The 21,272-nt window shown below is 40.4% G+C and overlaps 1 protein-coding gene and 1 non-coding gene across 3 annotated transcripts in view; one reads left to right on the top strand and one right to left on the bottom strand.

The window, feature by feature from the left end:
- Positions 1-2,231: 2,231 nt before the first annotated feature.
- Positions 2,232-21,272, bottom strand: part of adisspb (adipose secreted signaling protein b) — a 44,664-nt gene continuing 25,623 nt past the window's right edge. For both annotated transcript variants that reach the window (XM_085398347.1, XM_085398339.1), the window contains exons 4-6: positions 11,516-11,654; positions 8,515-8,640; positions 2,232-4,494 (exon numbers count right to left, since the gene is read on the bottom strand). In XM_085398347.1, the coding sequence (XP_085254473.1) occupies positions 4,394-4,494; positions 8,515-8,640; positions 11,516-11,654 (366 nt within the window). In that variant the 3' untranslated portion in view covers positions 2,232-4,393. The remainder of the gene's footprint in view (positions 4,495-8,514; positions 8,641-11,515; positions 11,655-21,272) is intronic.
- trnag-gcc (transfer RNA glycine (anticodon GCC)) lies at positions 5,897-5,967 on the top strand. The gene has a single exon. It is a non-coding gene; the product is annotated as a tRNA-Gly (tRNA).

A 21,272-nucleotide genomic window follows, 5' to 3' on the forward strand; every position in this document is an offset into this window, starting at 1 on the left:
CAGTGTGGTGGTTTACACAAAAAATCCCAGGTTCAGTCCCGGGAGGAAAAGACCCGCCAAATAAAACCTGTGGAGTGACGCTCTGTAGACAAAGTAGCCTTCTGTGTGGCTCTAAGGTCAAACTGTTTGAACGAAATGTACCTTTTTATAAATATGATTTCGTGTTGGTATTGAAATGCGCGATTACTGCTCTAAAATCTTCTTATTTTATTTATTTTTTTGCCCGTGGACTACTGAATATAATAATAAGCATGAGAAATACACAAATTTCAATTTTAGATTCAGTTCTCCCCGTTTAAAATCTGCAACAACAAAAAGAAAAGAAAGAAGAAAAATCAATATTTTTTTAAACGGAAGGAAAACTTTTGAATATAACGCCACACTTCAAAGTTACACAAACTACACTATCGTTGTGGTAATGTTTTAAATTAGAATTTCACTTGAAATTAAATGAGTTTAACTAATAATGAATTTAAATTATTATTATTAGAGTTTTACAGCATTTATTAGAAACACACAGAAAATTATCAATGTGATAATTCAGAGCGCTTGTCTGGTGTCCTCATACATGTTGCCTTTTGGTTTCTTCCACGGGATCCAAACACCGCTGCTGCTTACACTGGTCCAAACGTGACCACATATGAAAACTACTAAAGTTATGTTAGTTGTGCTTCTGTCTCCTCACCGAGTATTTAAAGAGCTACTGACTCCTGCTTTTGTGCACGTCATTATTCAAAGACATGAGTTCACTTTAACAACAGGAGGAGTCTCAAATGACAAAGAAAACAAGAAAGTAGAAAATCACAAGGTTATTAGTTTAAATGCAGATCCGTGCAGCTCTGCATTTTCCCCCAGACTACTTTTTTTTTTCAGAGAAAGAAAAAGTTAAAAGCGAGCTGTGATCTCAGTCTTAGGTCAAACGGCTGTTTGTCCTTTTTTTTTCTTTTTTAAATGATTTTTAGTTTGATGCGGCAGCATCGGGGCTGGCGAATCCGGGTTTAGTTCAGGACTACAGAGGGTCCCAGGAGCGCAGAGACCTGTGATCTGAACACTGCGGACTTTCTTCAAACTTTTCTTTTCTTTGTTTTTGTCCCCAAAGCCGCCCATCAACTGATGAGAAGAAAACAAATCTGAAGGTCAAACGTAAGCAAATTAGAAATGCGTCAGTTTGGTGTTGTGTGGACGTTTGTGGGAGGGTTGCGACCTTTGAAACTGCGACATTACGCAGTTGCAAGAGCGGCGGTTATTTAAGATTGGTTATATAATGTTTGGAAACGAGCTGGAGAGGAATAAAGGAGAGAATCCACAACATCCTCTCCTGCTTTCTCACGGTGCTGCGTCCGCTTTTATTTATTGATTTATTTATAGGAGAAATTCCAGTGTGGAAGTTTTAAAGCGGAGCGTAAACTCAAGAATCGGGAGTAATGGCACATCGTCCCGGTTATAATTTTGATGCAGGCCTGCAGGTTGTTAAACAACTAAACCTGAACACGATGAGAACTTTTGTTGTTGTGTGTGCACAGCCTGCCTGTAGATGTTGAGATAGTCTCTCTCTAAAAATATATATATTTATATTATTTATATTTCTACTTCTACACTTCATTTAATAGGATTGCTGTGTTGTCTGTTGTGTGGGTGCATGCTGCTCTAGGATTAATAAAGTTTCTCTGATTCTGAGTCCTGACAGACATATATGGAAATATGAGGTGGATGAGACTTTTTCTTCAACCTTTGTAATCCCATGTATTCAATTAAAATTATAATTGAACACAGACAAAAATATTATTATAATTCTAGATCATGATCCAAGAAAAAGAAAAGGAGTGTAGTCTGTACTGTTTGGGACATTTACAGTAAATCACTAAATCTGACTAAGAGGAGGATGTCATGAGGTTTGTGTGTTGGACAGAAACATGAACTGAATTCTTGTAAAGCTTCCATGAACCGGTTACAAGTACATTTTGTGTTCAGTCTCATGCGAAACTTTTCTCCACAAAGATCCTGTAATGTCGAGAACATAAAGTAACCCTAAATCAAGTGAAGACTTCACAATTCATCTAAATTTTTTAGAGGGTAAAAAACTTTTTTTTTCCTATCCACTGAAGTCAAATAAAGAAATACTTTGTGTAAAAGACTGAATAGACTTTCTGCAGGATATCTGTTGTGCAGTGACAGTGGAGACTGCCACCAAGCATCCTTGAAATGCACTGACAGCGGACACAAAGAGCAGCCAGACTCAAACATATACATTTTTTTTAATTCATTTTCAACATTAAAAATACAAATCAAACATACCGGGAGCAACAAATAAACTGCTACATTCCTGAAACCTATCGAGCACTTCAGCTTTACACTAAGATGGATCTCTGACCTATCGTGCACAAACAAACATCAAAATAATCTATCCAATCTTTACTATACCCAGTGCGCGTGGTCTAATAATAAGAAAAAAAATTACACGCTAAATTGAATTCTTTAAGGCTGAATGCAACCAACAACAGAACGAGTAACAACAAAAACATGAACATTAACCAGCAGGAAGGAGATGTTAGGACTTCTATCAGAGGAGATTATAAAGAGACGGCAGTGCAGCCAGATCATGGAACTTGATCTTTTAAGCACAAATTTAAGTTAGCAGAGCTCCCTCTGATCTGCAGTTGCACTGTGAAGACGGCGCTGGGACAGAGAGGTGGTGGAAGTAGTAGTTTGAAACCTGCAAACTTCCAAAGTTTAGGTGCTTCCGGTTTATGACCCCAGATGTTTGAGTCCTGGGTGGCTCGGACTAACACTGGCTAAACCTGAAAACTGCTCGGGTGACAGGATGCAGACGGATGAACAACGGGGAGTTAAGAGACAAACGGGATGTGGCGATGAAAGGCACTTTTCTGAAGGCTTCATGGATTAAAGCAAGAGATTGGAGCTTGAATAGCTGAAAGGAAAAAGCCCCTCAGAGACTTAAATACCAAAGGATGGTGGTCAGTGTGTGTTAAAGCACTGCTTTAAGGGTCTACACATGGGCAGGAGATGTTGGTCCAGGGAAAAGTTTGGGATAAAATAATGAAAATGTTTTTAAAATGATTATTCGATAATAATATAACAACAATATTTAAACAAATTCATCAGCCAATTCTTTCACCCCAGTTTAACACCCTTAAAACAACTACAGGCTATGCACACGTACACCGAATATTTGATTCGATCTTGTTTTGGTTACACATTTGTTTTTAATTTGGGGAAAACTGGTGAGTCAACAGCATCTGTAGCTCAGCAACAACAACAACAAAAAGAAGAAGAAGAAAAAGAAAAGACGAGACTTAAAACACGAGAGGTAAACGTCAGATTTTGATGTCAGCTCCTCTTAAATGGTAAATGGTCTGTATTTGTATAGCGCTTTACTTGGTCCTAAGGACCCCAAAAAAGAACGAGAAGGAGCTTTTAAAGTACACACACCTATCACACAGAGTGAAAACCAGCTTAGAAAATCCTGACATATGTCAGCAGATCAGTGCCAGATAGCAGGAGAGCAGGTACTGAAGCATCACTTTCCCCTCCCTCCAGTGTGGCAGCTGTACATTCATTCCTCACCTACTGAAACAAGCCTATGTTTTATTTTGAAAGGCAGACTGGGGAAAGTGAAATGTTTGGGGCAGGTTGGTTCAAATACAACAGAAATATTAGGTATACCTGCTGAGATGGGTTTAACATGAACACTGAAGATGCAGACACATTTTATATTTAGGTCTTCCTTTAAATAGAGAACACTGCAGCACAACTGGTAAAAGATGGCCTTGAGATTGGAGCAGTAACGGATGCAGAGTTCTTTAGCACCCCTGATAGTCACACAGAGGTATTGCATGTTAAACAATGTTCCTAATTCGCTCTCGTCCTCCCTGAATTGCGCAGATTAGAGCCTTAATTTAGGGTCAAGCTTTTGAAGTCGTAAATGAGCCCTTGTTTACTCCTAACTCTATGAATCCAGGCGGGCTTTGCACATCAGAAAAAGACTAAAACTGAACCACAAGTAGTTGTGAGGCTGTGCTGATTTACAGGCAGACGCTGCCCTCTAACGGATGAACAAGGAAAGCACAACAGTTGAAGACAGAAAAGCAAGAGGACTTAATTACATGTTCCTTCAGAGTGAAGGTCAGAGCTGAGGAATGTTTTTCACGTCTCAGGATGAAAACCATTTCTGAGGTCCAGTGAACAGTGAATCACACCAGAGGTGGAAAAGCTGCACAGCCCGTGGCACTAATAGTGTGTGTGTGTGTGTGTGTGTATTAACGGGCAGCTCAGGAGGTTTCTGTTTCTTTTTCTATCTGTGAAGATGGCAGGTGTGTGAACTTCTGTAGGCGTTTGTGGATGTGTGAAACAACTGGGAACAGAAGGCTGACATTTAGTCAAATCCCTGCCAGTCACTCTGCTCAGAGTCGTACTCGAGCTCCGGACCGATGCAGCGAACGCCTTCCAGCAGCATGGGGGTACCATGGTGACGATCTGGACAAGAGGCAGAGAGACAAAAAGAAATCGTTACTCTAATCAGCGCGATTCTTACATTACAATATGAACTGTAATGAGAGATTAATCAAGGCTGTCGACTGCTAAGGGCATGCTGGGAAATAACCTGCTTCACTAGCCTGAATTTACTGTAAGAGGCATTTAATGAAACTAAATAATCTAAATGTTAATTTAAAACAAAATAAATACAGATTCTGATCCTGCACATATTCAAGACTCTTGTAGCTTTCTTTACAAACCTAAATGTGATAAGTCAATAGTTATGTGGGAAATTTACATTTGAAAAAAGTAAAAAGACCTTTGATCATGTAGTACTATATGGCCCAGTGTTCAGGCATGAAACTGGTCTGCACATAAAAACTACAAATTTTAAATATGAACTTTAAGGCTTTTAGACGTGGAGGCGGCTCTTTGTGATTGAGCATAAGAGTCGATATCCGGCCACTAGATGGCTGCAGAGTCTAAAATCTGCAGAGAAACAAGTCCGAATTTCTGGACGTTCTAGTACCAGGAAGCCTTGTGCTGTTAGTTTAGAGTGGATGGCGTTATGAGAGTGGCTGTCCCAGCACGAAGCCTGAATGACCTAAAAGTAACAAATTTTATTTCTCGCTCAAATTAAAGAAACATTGGATATCTATAACTTTTTCTTTCTGATATCTCTTCCTGTTTAATCTCCCTTCCCACTATTGCCAAGTGCTCCCTCATACAGGACTGTGTGATTGCTGGGGTTTCCTCTCTAATACTGTAGTGTCTGTACCTTAAAATATAAAGTGCCTTGAAGTGATTGTCACTGTGAATTGGTGCTGTTTAAATAAAGCAGAACTGAATCGAATGTGGTCCATGAACTAAATCAATTTGAAACCCTTCAGCTAGACACAACCACTGAAAGTCAGGCACTGGAAATGTCTGACAGGAGTCAGTTATTTGGAGCTACATTACAATCTGACAATAACCTTTGATGGCATGTTCTGGTGCAATAACAATAAAACATCGTCAGCCTATTCCAGCCACACCTTTGCACATTATGAACAGTGTTTCACAACATCAAAGTATTTGAGCAAACAGAGGCAAAAAAGAGAGTGACATATTTTCCTTCCTTTAAGTCTTGTTGTAGAGCATTTAGAAGTGGAAACATGACCTGTGAGCACTTGGCTTTAAAAAGCTCAGGCATCGGTCTCAAACTCATGTATATAATCCACGATGTGCACACGGTGTGAGAGACACAGACCGAGCGGCTCCTTTAAGAGAGGCAGCCCCCTTTTTCACCCCCCTCCTCCTTCTCCCCTGAGGCATCTACTCTACTTCTCCACAGTCCCTCCCCCCACCCTGCAGCAGCAGGCGCATGCTTTTTTTCGTGACTGCAGGATACACATGCAGCAACGCATTGGTGGTTCAGTGGTAGAATTCTCGCCTGCCACGCGGGAGGCCCGGGTTCGATTCCCGGCCAATGCAATTTCTTTAATTTTTTTTCCCCCCAGCCCTAATACTGCCAAAATTACTGCCAGAAGTCTGTCGTAGACTTTAAAATACACAGCTGAATGTACAGTTACAAAGCTTAAAATTTTCACAAGTAACACATCCCCTTCCCCTCTGGACACACGATATATGTCCATGAAATAACTAAACTACTCATCCAGGCCATCATAGTCTAAGGACCTTGGAAAGAAAAGCGTCTGGACTTCTTTAAGTTGCTTGAAGACGTTTCACCTCTCATCCGAGAAGCTTCTTCAGTTCAAAGGGTCAAATGGTGGAGAGTCCCAGATCAAACTACTCCCACACGTTTGCGAGCTTGTCTGCAGCCACTCCTATTGTTATCTTGCCTACTTGCAACATGTGAAACTCACTAATCTGCTTTCTAACAGTACATGTTTTGATCGTCACCGGTGAGTGGCTAAAGACTTAAAGCACTTTGACATCAGGTGATTCTTTTTACCATACTGTTTTGGATACACCGTTTTTTTAAGGTATTAAGAAATAACGTATATGGGCTCCAACAAACGACCACCTTAAGAATAGATGAACATAAAAATAACTAGCAGTTCAAGCTTTCATCAAATTAGATTAAAATATTGGGAATGTCTATTACAGTTTCCCTACAAGATAAAATCACTTTTTACATTTTAATAACTAACTAAAAACTACCATTAGGACGCTTCCTATCAGCCTCACTGGATATATAATAATTAACTATACATCGGATAACAACCATGTGTATTTATACAAGACTAAAGGCTCAGCCTGCAGCTGAGTTGTATTATACTCCGTCACTGATCTGATGTGAGCGGTACAGCTGACGTAGAGTTTAATCCATTGATCTGGTTTTCATCCAGGACTCAGTTACACACAAACATCTGAACAGATGTTCAGGCCACATTATGAGGATAAAAATAAACACTAAACAACACAGCCATCATTCATCCTCAACTACGCAAGTACCACACACACACGCACGCACGCACACACACACACACACACACACACACACACACACACACACACACACACACACACACACACACACACACACCACGTTCTGCTATATTTACACAGACACAGATGGAAAAACACACTGCGCACCCCCTTTAACTAATTCTTTAACTAATTCTCCATCTGCTGAGAGAAACGCCACAGACTAATTCAGTCTCACTGACATGGATTGAAGAGGAGGATGCAAATTTATTATTACAGCCTCCGCGCAGCAGGACAGAGCAGAACAAAAGATTTATGGATTACAAGAGCCATATTGTTTCTGTCGTATCCCTCACCACAGAAAAGGGGACTTTTTAAAATGATTTTTCGGTTAGTATTTCTGAACATTTTTGTTTTTATTATTTTAAAAATTTGACCACAAAAAAATTTAGCCTTTCTTTTTTAGTGGTTCATTGTGACTTACTTTGGTTGTTGTTTTAAAAGTTATTCAGACCCAAAAATTCAAAGTAACCAGCAGGTGGCAGCAGCACACCAGAAACAAGCGACCTTTGGGATTATCTGTTAGTTCTCCCTTTAAAACCAAAGAAGAAATGACTGATCATTTATAAATTAAAAAGTAAAATATAATGAAAATACACTCACAGGACACTTTATTAGGTACACCTTACTAGAACCGCGTTGGCCCTCTTTTTACCTTCAACATTGCTTTAATTCTTCATGATTCAACAAAGTGCCGGAAACATTCCTCCGAGATTTTGGTCCATGTTGACATGACAGCATCACACAGCTGCCGCACATCCATGATGTGAATCTCCTGTTCCACCACATCCCAAAGGTCATGTCTACATGGATAAAAGCATCGAGCTGCTGCAATGTGACTCGCTGAGTAGGCGCTTTCATTGATGCGTCCTTGAACAGGTGTACTCAATGAAGCGGTCAGTGAGGGCAAATTCTGATGTTATGTAGTTTGATCATTTAACTTTATAGGTCATTTAACAGTCTGGGAGAACTACCAATTATATATTAATTATCAAATAAATCATTTATCAATAAGTTAATCAGGTATTTATGTATTTTACCTCATGTAAGAAGACATGGAGGAACAAACAAACAAAAAAAAACACTTTTAAGAACCACTTCAGATTTTAGAAAACCTGTGGAAAATGTATGATTTGTTTCCACAAGTTTATGAAATTTTATTAATCAAATTAAGTGATAAAAACTAAACCAAATGGCTCCTGGTCAGTTTGTCCTCTACACTTAATGAGGTAAATCGTCTTTGGCCTTCCTTCGAGGTTTCATGAGCCTTAGCAACTAATCTATGGAAGCCTTCCAGTCATTTCAGTTTAATAAGTTCCCAAATGATTAATGGTTTTATAATAGAAAGTCTCACGGGCATAGGTAGTCGTATGGTAATGACTGAAAAATCAATCAACTACACAATGCCTCAGCTATAAAAAAAAGAAAAAGGTCTTTTATAGGATACAATGTGGTGTATTTGTAACTATTTATACAGAAGAAGCAGACAAGATTATATTATCACATATATGTTGTTAAACACAACCTTACCCATGACTCTGGCGTGAACTTTAACTCTGACGCAGACGTCGTCGTTGGTCTCGCTCAGCAGCCTCACCTCCTCACACAGAACTCCCTCGTGCTGGGTTATGTACTCGCACGTTATCTTCAGACCTCCTGGAGAGACATGCAGGACAAAAAAAAATAGCAACAAAGACAGAAAAGAGAGTAAGTTTCCTCTTTATTGGCACGTTTTACTAACGCACGCACATCTCTACTTTATCGTCTCTGCGTGAGATGTTTTTCATAAGGATAATTCGAGTGTCAGACAATCCAGAACAAAATGTCAACAGGATGGAAAAAAAACAAACACAACTGACTGATAAGCACATGAATATATACACACACACACGCGCACACACACAAGACAAACATAGTAGCACACCTGTTAACATAATCAGGCTGAGAGTAATATAAAGGGTGTGACGATAAACTGAAAGTAAAGGTCAGTAACCTGCTTCAATTACAGGCATGCAGTCGGCATGACTCCCAGAAACCTCTGACCCATTTCAGCTGTTTTATTGGCCAGGAGAAGCTCACGTTCATGCTAGCAGTTAAAAAATGTCTTTTTTTAGCCCACACAGGTGGCAGATGTTTAGGGTTTACCGACTATTGCGGCATGACGGGCGGCAGGAACACAGAGAAACACAGGAAAGCGTCTGAAAGTCAGATCTGTTCCTATGATTTATTTATTTTTTTTTCAAAGAAGGATCTCTGTGCTGACATGAGCTGAACTGTCTGCTGCTGTAATCCTCAGCCATCTGGAACTCTGCAGCCTGTGACTGTGCTGCCGAGTTACTTACTTTTTAGCTTAGCTATGCTTTCGAAAAATATGACTGCCACTATCCTTCAACACAGTCCGAACTCTCTGAGGCAGCTTTCTTGTAATGTCTTCAAGTTGGAATAGTTCTTGAGGGTTCTTGAAGGACAGTCAAAGCCCTTTTTTGGATGTTTCTGCCTTTTATTATGTTCTCTGTCAACACACTGCGTCAATAATGTTGAGTTACGATGAATTATAATCTGTTTTTTAATGCTGTTGCCAATCAGTCGATTTCCAGTTGGAACTGCACAGTGGATCATTTTGCAGATCAACATTAGCCGAGGTGGAGGTGGCAGAAAGCAGATGTAAGATTTTCACTGGGAGTGACAAGAATGGACAAGATTAGAAATGAGTGCATCAGAGGGATGGCTCAGGCAGTTTGGTGGCAAAGTTAGAGAGACAAGACTGAGATGTTTGCATATGTGCAGAGCAGAGACAGAGGATATATCGGACAAAGGGTGTTGAAGATGGAGCAGGCAGGCAGGAAGAAAGGAAGACAACAGTTGAGGTTCCTGGATGTAGTGAAGGACATGCAGAGGGTTGGTGTTGACAAGGTGAGGTGGAGGAAGATGATCCACTGTGGCAATTCCCTAAAAGGAATCGGCCGAAGAAGAAGAAGAAGCATGGTGTTACTAGCAATTTAATGTCTATGACAACAAAGAGTATAAAACCTCAGCATTGGTGCCCTGGATGGTTTACCTGTCTTGTGATCATTCACTGGAGATAGGTGAGATAGTTGGTCAGTGAAAACGTGTTACAGAATATGAAATGTCTCATTTTCCCTACATTTTGATATCAGGTCATCTTCGAGCCATGATTCCTCAAAGCAGTTTTCTAATATGATCATAGTCTGAGGTGTTCAGTTGGGAACTTTTTTTTTTTATGAGATTTTGATATAAAATGACCCAAATGTATTGTAAACACAGTACCAATGACCTTTATACCACAAAAGGTCTGCCTGACTCACAGTTTAAACAAGAAACTAATGACTGTAAACTGCAAATGCAGCTTGTTTTACATATACTGACTGGGAAAGAACAGGGCTTCGTGTCACTGAAAGTGAGGGCTGAAGGATGGCAGCTGATTAGTTTAACAAAATAACTATCAACATGTACCAGCTTATCTCACAGCTTTAGATAAGCATTTAATTGAGTTTTTAGCCTGTATTTCACCTCTCAGGCAACATACATGTGAGCTGTTAGTGGAAGACATTTCCTCCATTTAATTGAGATTATTGCAACTGTAGTAACTGCTCTGCTCCCAAATTACAGAACGTATGATAACTCATCTAATCTACAAACATTTCTTCTGTAGCCAAGCCTATGTTTTTATTGCAACACATTTTGTAGTTAGAATAATGATAAAGGTACAACTAACGTCAATAGCAGCCTGCATGCAGATCATTCTAGTAACGCTACTCTGTGTTGTTATTATGGTTTTTTCTTCTTAGCATCTGCTTATTAAACGCCGGTAAGTCTGACAATGTTACAGAGTCTGGTCACTGACTAAAGCCGGATTTATGCTCCTGCTTTTGTCTCTGTTAGCTCTCAGAGAGAGGGATCATGGGAGTTCAACCAATGCAGAGGCTACAGAGGTACACTCGCCTGCAGTCCTCCAAAAACAGACAACACAATGTAAACCTTGTGCGATGTACTCTGGAGAGGCTACAAAGCTTTGTATAGCAGCGCACAGGCTAACAGGGCATCATACGACTCCTAAAGGGATCAGTCAAACAAAGAAAAAGAAGATGATATTATGGTTTTAAAAGCAATAGGAGTATAAAACCACAGCATTGGTACTAACATATTAGACTTTAGGCCAGCCTGTTGTGCAGTCCTTATGCTATATTCACTAATCTGTTACTACTGATTTGGTTTTATTACCTAAAGCGAATCTAAAATAATCACATCTGACATAAAGACTGCACTACATGAAAAATGATTTTCCCATTTTTGACTTTTTCAGTAATCATTAAGCTAACATGTTACATAAGACTGATCATGATGGACAAATCCCAAACCAGTGACCTAGTTTAGCTCAAAGTCATCAGTCAAAAGATGCGACACAGACAGGCATTGATCATTTGAACGTAATTACAAATTTACATTATTATTACTTTTCACAATTTTAATGGAAAACTGTTTTTTGTTTTTCCATCGCTCGTGACCTCACCCTCTTGTGCCGGTGTGATATCAGTGATCCGGAGGTGTGGACCGGGTAGCGGCGCTGGACACACATTTTTACCCAGAGCTGGGATCTCAGGCAGGGTGAACACTATTTCATACCGGTGCTGTGTCTTCAAGAAGCCGACCTGTAGAGAGGGAGAAGAGGTTTTAAACAAGAGTCCAGCACAGATTTAGAGATGAAGGCAAATCATTTTGTTTTCTTTCTCCTTCCTTTATTCAGCCACATCAAAGGGAAAGAAAGGTTAGCTGAGCAGAGACGGTCTATATAGAGAAGAAAGTGGTTGAGCCGTGCTCTCACATTTCATAGTGTAAGCCTATTACGGGTACATAAAAATGATTTATTTTATGGATACATATAAGCGCTCCACTACCGGGCTGAGTTTTCCTTGAGAGAGTCCTCTAATTGAAATGATTATCTGTGGCTTCAGTGATTGTAATCCCATCACCTCTGCCAGATTTTCATTGTAGCCTGATGGGGAAAGAAAACCAAATTACCCTCTGAATTTCACTCAACTCCAAAATCATTTTAGTGATGCTAATCGCGCGTGTGTGAAGCCTTCAGCACTTATTCTTCTACTCAAGTATGAAAGCCATCAGCTCCAGCACCCAAACAACTTTAGCACCCAATGATGGTAGACATTTAGCATAGCCAGGATCAAGTGCAAGAATTGCAACAAAAGAAAATTAACACATTTGTTTGATTTCAGTACTTTTGAAACAAAAAAAGGCAAACAGAGAATAATTTTATGTTTTCAAACGTGAGAAATTTAGGCTTTTCCAAGTTCTAATACAAACAAGTTCCACATATAAACAACGCACATAGCATTCAGCAACGTGTAATTGCCTGAAACTTGCATTCCTTCCAGTGGCCAGGGGAGACTTTTCTAACTAAAGTCTATGGGAAAATTATTCTCTTCTAAAGTGATTTATGATCTTAGTAAAAACACTCCAATGACGACCTTATGCTCTTTCAAAGTTGAGCTAATTTCAAATCTTAGGTAAAACAGTATAATACTCATTTTTGCAAATGAAGGTCCAATTTGGTGTAAAATAGACAATAATCCTATACATATAGCATTAGTTCACAACAATAGTCATCTCAAGGTGCTTTATACTGCAGCATAAAGAGGTTAAAATATTACACAACATTCTTTTTTATGCAAGTCACTACAGCATGAGCATACAGTATCACTCGGTTTCTAAGTCAGATCCAATAGTGACTCATTACATATAATTTAACTCTATAAACCAGAGAGTGTAGATCCATCTTCTTCATATATTTATTCTTAGGTTTTATTATATTAAAATACGAATGTATTTATGATTTAGACAGCTGCTCAGGTACCCAACAGTTGATTCTGTTCATCTGGACGCAGCATTTTCAGTGAGCAAAACGTTTCGGCACTCATCCAAGTGGCCTCTTCAGACTGTAGTGACTTGCTTAAAAAAAGGATGTTGTGTAATATTTTAACCTCTTTCAGACTGAAGAAGTTGCTGAAGAAATTATTAGCCCTGGCTTTGGTGATTGTAATCCCATCACCTCTGCCAGATTTTCATTGTAGCCTGATGGGGAAAGAAAACCAAACTACAGGGAGTGCAGAATTATTAGGCAAATGAGTATTTTGTCCACATCATCCTCTTCATGCATGTTGTCTTACTCCAAGCTGTATAGGCTCGAAAGCCTACTACCAATTAAGCATATTAGGTGATGTGCATCTCTGTAATGAGAAGGGGCGTGGTCTAATGACATCAACACCCTATATCAGGTGTGCATAATTATTAGGCAACGTCCTTTCCTTTGGCAAAATGGGTCAAAAGAAGGACTTGACAGGCTCAGAAAAGTCAAAAATAGTGAGATATCTTGCAGAGGGATGCAGCAGTCTCAAAATTGCAAAGCTTCTGAAGCGTGATCATCGACCAATCAAGCGTTTCATTCAAAATAGTCAACAGGGTCGCAAGAAGCGTGTGGAAAAACCAAGGCGCAAAATAACTGCCCATGAACTGAGAAAAGTCAAGCGTGCAGCTGCCAAGATGCCACTTGCCACCAGTTTGGCCATATTTCAGAGCTGCAACATCACTGGAGTGCCCAAAAGCACAAGGTGAGCAGGTCAGCCACTAATCAGAAGGTCGGTGGTTCGATCCCAGGCTGCATCCAGGCTGCATGCTAAATATCCTTGGGCAAGATACTAACCCCGTGTTTGCCTACTGGTGGTGGTCAGAGGGCCCGGTGGCGCCTGTGTCCGGCAGCCTCGCCTCTGTCAGTGCGCCCCAGGGCAGCTGTGGCTACAATGTAGCTTGCTATCGCCAGTGTGTGAATGTGTGTGTGAATGGGTGGATGACTGAATGTAGTGTAAAGCGCTTTGGGGTCCTATGGACTAGAAAAGCGCTATACAAATGCAGGCCATTTACCATTTACCATTTACTTAGAGACATGGCCAAGGTAAGAAAGGCTGAAAGACGACCACCACTGAACAAGACACACAAGCTGAAACGTCAAGACTGGGCCAAAAAATATCTCAAGACTGGTTTTTCTAAGGTTTTATGGACTGATGAAATGAGAGTGAGTCTTGATGGGCCAGATGGATGGGCCCGTGGCTGGATTGGTAAAGGGCAGAGAGCTCCAGTCCGACTCAGACGCCAGCAAGGTGGAGGTGGAGTACTGGTTTGGGCTGGTATCATCAAAGATGAGCTTGTGGGGCCTTTTCGGGTTGAGGATGGAGTCAAGCTCAACTCCCAGTCCTACTGCCAGTTTCTGGAAGACACCTTCTTCAAGCAGTAGTACAGGAAGAAGTCTGCATCCTTCAAGAAAAACATGATTTTCATGCAGGACAATGCTCCATCACACGCGTCCAAGTACTCCACAGCGTGGCTGGCAAGAAAGGGTATAAAAGAAGAAAAACTAATGACATGGCCTCCTTGTTCACCTGATCTGAACCCCATTGAGAACCTGTGGTCCATCATCAAATGTGAGATTTACAAGGAGGGAAAACAGTACACCTCTCTGAACAGTGTCTGGGAGGCTGTGGTTGCTGCTGCACGCAATGTTGATGGTGAACAGATCACAACACTGACAGAATCCATGGACGGCAGGCTTTTGAGTGTCCTTGCAAAGAAAGGTGGCTATATTGGTCGCTGATTTGTTTTTGTTTTGTTTTTGAATGTCAGAAATGTATATTTGTGAATGTGGAGATGTTATATTGGTTTCACTGGTAAAAATAAATAATTGAAATGGGTATATATTTGTTTTTTGTTAAGTTGCCTAATAATTATGCACAGTAATAGTCACCTGCACACACAGATATCCCCCTAAAATAGCTAAAACTAAAAACAAACTAAAAACTACTTCCAGAAACATTCAGCTTTGATATTAATGAGTTTTTTGGGTTCATTGAGAACATGGTTGTTGTTCAATAATAAAATTATTCCTCAAAAATACAACTTGCCTAATAATTCTGCACTCCCTGTACCTTCTGAATTACCTCATCCAAGTGACTTCTTCAGATGGAAGAAGTCACTTGGATGAGAAAATGTGTCTCCCACTAAAAACACTACGTCCAGATCAACAGACTCCCCTTTTGGGGATTTATTTAACTGGATGATTGAGCATGCATCAAGAAGCTGCTCAGATAGTTTAGGAAGTTTAAGAAATTTGAAATTTTGTCAAACGTTTTCATTCTCTGACAGTTTGTGCACTTAGCATGAGGCCACAATCACCATCATCAAATGCACTGATGGGAGTGGAAAGTTCTGCAAAAAATCTACTAACCACTGTGACCAGATTTCTACAAAGAGCAGCACAACTCAGCAGGTCAAAATCAAGCGGAACCAATGTGGGAGTGAGTACTGTACTCGCCAAATTGTTACAGGGTAAGCACAGGTTTTACACCTTAGGCCTAGATTATACTTTGCAGGATATGAATACAGTGAGCTGGAGACCCGACGGTGGAGTAGTCTTTTCTGTTATACACGTTTGATTTCTGCTATATTGGGCCTCTCTTCCTCCCACCACATTCCACATTAGGTTCAGTTCAGTCTGCCATTCTGATAACCCTCTGCAATAAATTAACACCCAGTGACAACTATCACAACCACAAAAGCTGTAAAATGAGACATGCATTTTTTCAGTGATAAATTCAGTGTTATTTGCAATAACTAGCCTACCACTCTCCTCATGTTTGTGTGAATCATTTGAATACCCTTCTCCCAAAATTGTTGTGCACTGAAAGGGAAACCACCCAGTTTAGTTTGAAAAATATTCATTGTGCCTCTTTATAAAATCTGAGCAGCAGATCTTCAACACCAAAAGAACATTTTGCACTGATGCTGCCCACAAATCTGGTCCATAGCAACCAACTGAAAACATATAACTTGGTAAAAGATCTGTAGAGTCAGTCAATTATCCTGCATTTTATGCTCAAACCTGAGATAAAGAGTATTATAGTTGGCATAGTAAGTGCAAGACAAAGCTGCAAAAAGTTAGTGTGGGATGATATAGTAGTAGAGATATAGAAGTAGCAGCCTCATATTAAGCAAAGAGAAAAATTCATGAGGGGGAGTTATCACAGCAAGTGGTGAAGAAAGCTGTGCAGAGGAGACGAGATATACAGATACATCGAGAGTGAGAGAGAGAGAATGAGACAGCAGGGCCATGCAGGCAAGGAGAGATAAGCGTAAAGACCCTCCAGCTAAAGCTGCAAACGGCATTTTCAGCCCCACGCGACCCCTGGTTAAAGCAACGGGCAGAGCAGAGGCTCCAAACAGCGCTACAGAGACAAGAGGGAATGCTGAAGGAGTGCTGCAGAGAAGAACAATCGTTCTGTGAGTGTAGTCCCACGCACGTCCACACACTGTGAAATTCAAATTTCAGGCTCCACATTAAAACAACAAAATAAAGAGTTTAGGCAGGAAAAAGCCCAACCAAACAGTTGGAAGTGAAAAACTCAGCGTGAACCATTTCAGTTCATAAGAAAAAGAAAGCATTCCTGTTTTTGGTATTACAATATATCATGTGTAACACTGGAAGCGTTCACCCAAAAACAATGGTCCGATTCAGCTGGCTGACAAATACCACACATTTCAAGAACTCGTCACCCCACTTCACCAAGACAGTTCAGTCAGTACTTATGAACACACAACACTGACTGCTGACTACATGTAGAAGCAGGGAACGCTTACTTGGAAGACATCACTTGTGAGAACAAAAAAAAATTCTCCGTAGACCGAGTGAGCCACTGACTTGCAAAGATTGAGCTGTAAGCTATTTGTCTGGTTACATTTGCTTTATAGCTGCTGGCAATACTTACATAACACATAAGAAATTAATTTTTGCTGGACTTCAAAGGGCAACTCCATAGAGTCAGCTTCATTTATTCAGAGTGCCGACATGCAGCTTAAGCAGATTATACTAGGAGCACTCAATAACTCAATCAGTTACCAGAGTAACCAAGGTTACTGAACAACATATAAGTTTACACTGCTATGTAACCATTTCAGTCAGTGCTCTCACTATACAGGGAGTGCAGAATTATTAGGCAAATGAGTATTTTGTCCACATCATCCTCTTCATGCATGTTGTCTTACTCCAAGCTGTATAGGCTCGAAAGTCTACTACCAATTAAGCATATTAGGTGCAACTCTGTAATGAGAAGGGGTGTGGTCTAATGACATCAACACCCTATATCAGGTGTGCATAATTATTAGGCAACTTCCTTTCCTTTGACAAAATGGGTCAAAAGAAGGACTTGACAGGCTCAGAAAAGTCAAAAATAGTGAGATATCTTGCAGAGGGATGCAGCAGTCTCAAAATTGCAAAGCTTCTGAAGCGTGATCATCGAACAATCAAGCGTTTCATTCACAATAGTCAACAGGGTCGCAAGAAGCGTGTGGAAAAACCAAGGCGCAAAATAACTGCCCATGAACTGAGAAAAGTCAAGCGTGCAGCTGCCAAGATGCCACTTGCCACCAGTTTGGCCATATTTCAGAGCTGCAACATCACTGGAGTGCCCAAAAGCACAAGGTGTGCAATACTCAGAGACATGGCCAAGGTAAGAAAGGCTGAAAGACGACCACCACTGAACAAGACACACAAGCTGAAACGTCAAGAACAGGCCAAGAAATATCTGAAGACTGGTTTTTCTAAGGTTTTATGGACTGATGAAATGAGAGTGAGTCTTGATGGGCCAGATGGATGGGCCCGTGGCTGGATTGGTAAAGGGCAGAGAGCTCCAGTCCGACTCAGACGCCAGCAAGGTGGAGGTGGAGTACTGGTTTGGGCTGGTATCATCAAAGATGAGCTTGTGGGGCCTTTTCGGGTTGAGGATGGAGTCAAGCTCAACTCCCAGTCCTACTGCCAGTTTCTGGAAGACACCTTCTTCAAGCAGTGGTACAGGAAGAAGTCTGCATCCTTCAAGAAAAACATGATTTTCATGCAGGACAATGCTCCATCACACACGTCCAAGTACTCCACAGCGTGGCTGGCAAGAAAGGGTATAAAAGAAGAAAAACTAATGACATGGCCTCCTTGTTCACCTGATCTGAACCCCATTGAGAACCTGTGGTCCATCATCAAATGTGAAATTTACAAGGAGGGAAAACAGTACACCTCTCTGAACAGTGTCTGGGAGGCTGTGGTTGCTGCTGCACACAATGTTGATGGTGAACAGATCAAAACACTGACAGAATCCATGGATGGCAGGCTTTTGAGTGTCCTTGCAAAGAAAGGTGGCTATATTGGTCGCTGATTTGTTTTTGTTTTGTTTTTGAATGTCAGAAATGTATATTTGTGAATGTGGAGATGTTATATTGGTGTCACTGGTAAAAATAAATAATTGAAATGGGTATATATTTGTTTTTTGTTAAGTTGCCTAATAATTATGCACAGTAATAGTCACCTGCACACACAGATATCCCCCTAAAATAGCTAAAACTAAAAACAAACTAAAAACTACTTCCACAAACATTCAGCTTTGATATTAATGAGTTTTTTGGGTTCATTGAGAACATGGTTGTTGTTCAATAATAAAATTATTCCTCAAAAATACAACTTGCCTAATAATTCTGCACTCCCTGTATAGAGCTTAATATAACTAGAAGTAAAAGTGTTATATACACAAATCTCCTACGTTTCTGTGGATTTGTTTGCACTTGGATGCACAGGGGTTCTGGTTGTAAGCAAGAATTGCTCATTTACATGTCCAAAACTACTAGAGCAACCTTTGCAATCACTTCAGTTGTATCTTGGTTCAGAAAAGGCCTTTTAAAGAGTAAAATGGGTGAGTATGATCAGCCCATGCAGTAAAGTTAAATAGGTTCCTTTAAGCTATGAAAACAGCTGGCAAAAAGTTGAAAATACATTAATGTAACTTACTGTAGGAAAGGGGTATTTTTTAGCTCCCGTTTTAAACCACCTCTTGTGATTTAGTCCAATATCAAAGATCAGCTCATTTTATGTTGCAGAAAAATGCTGTTAGGTACTATAATCGTTTTGAACCTTTGCAATCTACATTACAAACGTTGTCGCTTAGAAGTTGAGGGTGTAGCACACTTCTGATTACAAGGTGTTTGCACAGGTCGCCTAGTGCAACTCAGATTGGTGCAATCATTCAGTTTGGCAAAGGGCTGCAATCAATCTGAATCAGTCTGCGCCAATGAGCCAATCTCCTTTGTGACACTTATTTACATTAGGAAACTCGAGTTGGTTGTTGAGCACCGATTTCAATTTGCAGTTAAATCACCATCCTGCAGCAACTACGTCATGCTTGGTTGATTCTGGTTGGACTGTAAATGTAGTTAATGTAAATTTCTCTTTATGTAGTTGAAAAGGGATTTGTAATTCACCCGATTATCACAAACGGATTGCACATATTTGCCAACTTGACTCCATTCAATCTCAAAGTGATAGCGGACTGACCATTAACTCACCAAAGTCAATGTGAAGCTGGCAACTTTTTGCGTGTGGTCACAAACCAGATCCCTGGCTTCAAAGCAAAGATTTAAAAGACAAGGAGACTGCAATTTGCACAAAGTCATGAAAATCAAAATACTATTTTCCATGCTGGGAATGTACCATTACAGTGTACAAAGAATAAATATGTCAACTGCACCAAAACTGGTTAAAAAATGTCCATTTACATTCCAGTACTACACGTCATTAACTTTTTTCTTGTCTCTCCCATATTTTGTGTTCTGCCCTCTTTATTCCCTACCTCATCCTCTTCTTTTCATCCTCCAACACATCAGAGTCAATGGTGTTCCCTCTCTAATGGTTAAAAAGTTGAAAAGGAGTTTGTCCTTCCCATCTTGTTCATGCTCATCTTGTCCTAATATTGTAGGGCCTTTATGTGGTCAGCAGTGTGGTTTGGTGGTGGTGATTAAAACTGTGCAAAAGATCCCAGATGGAGACAAGGAGAGACAAACTCAAGGGTCGCAAGTTAGTCTAAATAAATGGGAGGAAGGTCATCCGGTGCAGAAAGGGCAGATAAAGCTGCTGTGGAAAATGAAGCCTTCATTATACTTTGCTGTGGACACAGACAACTGCAGACCCAACCGCTGAGTAGTCTTTCCTGTTAGATTTCTTTGAAGTTTGCCACCTGGGGCGCTTGCACAGTTGGTGCATTGTAATGTAAATTCTAACGAGTCCGTGCGGTCACACAAAACAGGAAGGCGCACGTTCTCTCCCACTCACCGTCTGATGGGGAAAATGACGTTTCGTTAAAGCTGAAAGTATAAACAAGGCTTAAGAGAGGAGCCAACACTACCGCTTTCATTGTTCCTTCATTGTTCAATTCATTGTTTCATTTTCCTTACACAAAAAGTCTGTATGTAGGCAAAATCCTTGTGTTCACCGAATTACTGGAAGGCCCATCTCTTTTAACTCTATTTTGGTCTCCATCAGCTCCTGAGTGGAATAAATGGCTCTTTTGTAGGTAAATTCCCCCTGTGTACTAAACAACTACCACTTCTGCAGTGTTTATCTTGAAGAAGAAATCTTTAAGCGTCAAGAATCAGCTTTTGTTTGCAGATGTGTTACTACAAGAACAACCTCTAACAACAAATCACTTTTTAATATACTAGATGTATTAGTTCCACTTGAAGCTAAAAGCAGCTTTTCCTATTTTCATCTTCTTATTTTGTGTTAATCTTTCCAGCAGACAACCACACACTCTTCACTAATTAGCCTTTAATCTGGTTACTTAGTAATGAGATTACTGGTAATCTGCATGTAGAACCACTAATGTTATGCAGAGCAACACCTCACCTTATGCACTACAGAAACTAAACTTCATAAACACTTTAAATTTAAAAACGTGTGGCTTCTTCAGCCGGTCTTTGCAGCACTGACAGCTGCTCATTTGCATCACCGCGGCTGAAATTTCTGTGCAGAAACACTGAATAGAAAATCTGCCCGACCCGCACCTGACACATGGACATACACAATTTGTGAAATGTAAATTACCTTCATCAGGGCTGCATTCATACAGCTGTTGGATGCATAGCGCTTCCATCCCACGCACACCCACTTCCTTAGTGGTATGTCTGCAGGGATTGGCACCTTCCTTCTCACCCCCTAACCAGTTCATTAGCGATGCCCCCTCCACAAAACCGAGCTCACAATATTCTGGGCCTGCACTTACAGAGCTTTTAGAAACACGAGTGCACAAACGGGCCGATCTGTGACTGAGAACTAAGTGTCTGCAGTCCATCCACGCGCTCACACACAACTTTTAATCACAATGATCTGGCTG

Source organism: Rhamphochromis longiceps, linkage group LG3 (genome assembly GCF_057381845.1).
Source record: "Rhamphochromis longiceps isolate RC_006_pf linkage group LG3, R_longiceps_female_GT1.1, whole genome shotgun sequence".
NCBI classification, from domain to species: domain Eukaryota; kingdom Metazoa; phylum Chordata; class Actinopteri; order Cichliformes; family Cichlidae; genus Rhamphochromis; species Rhamphochromis longiceps.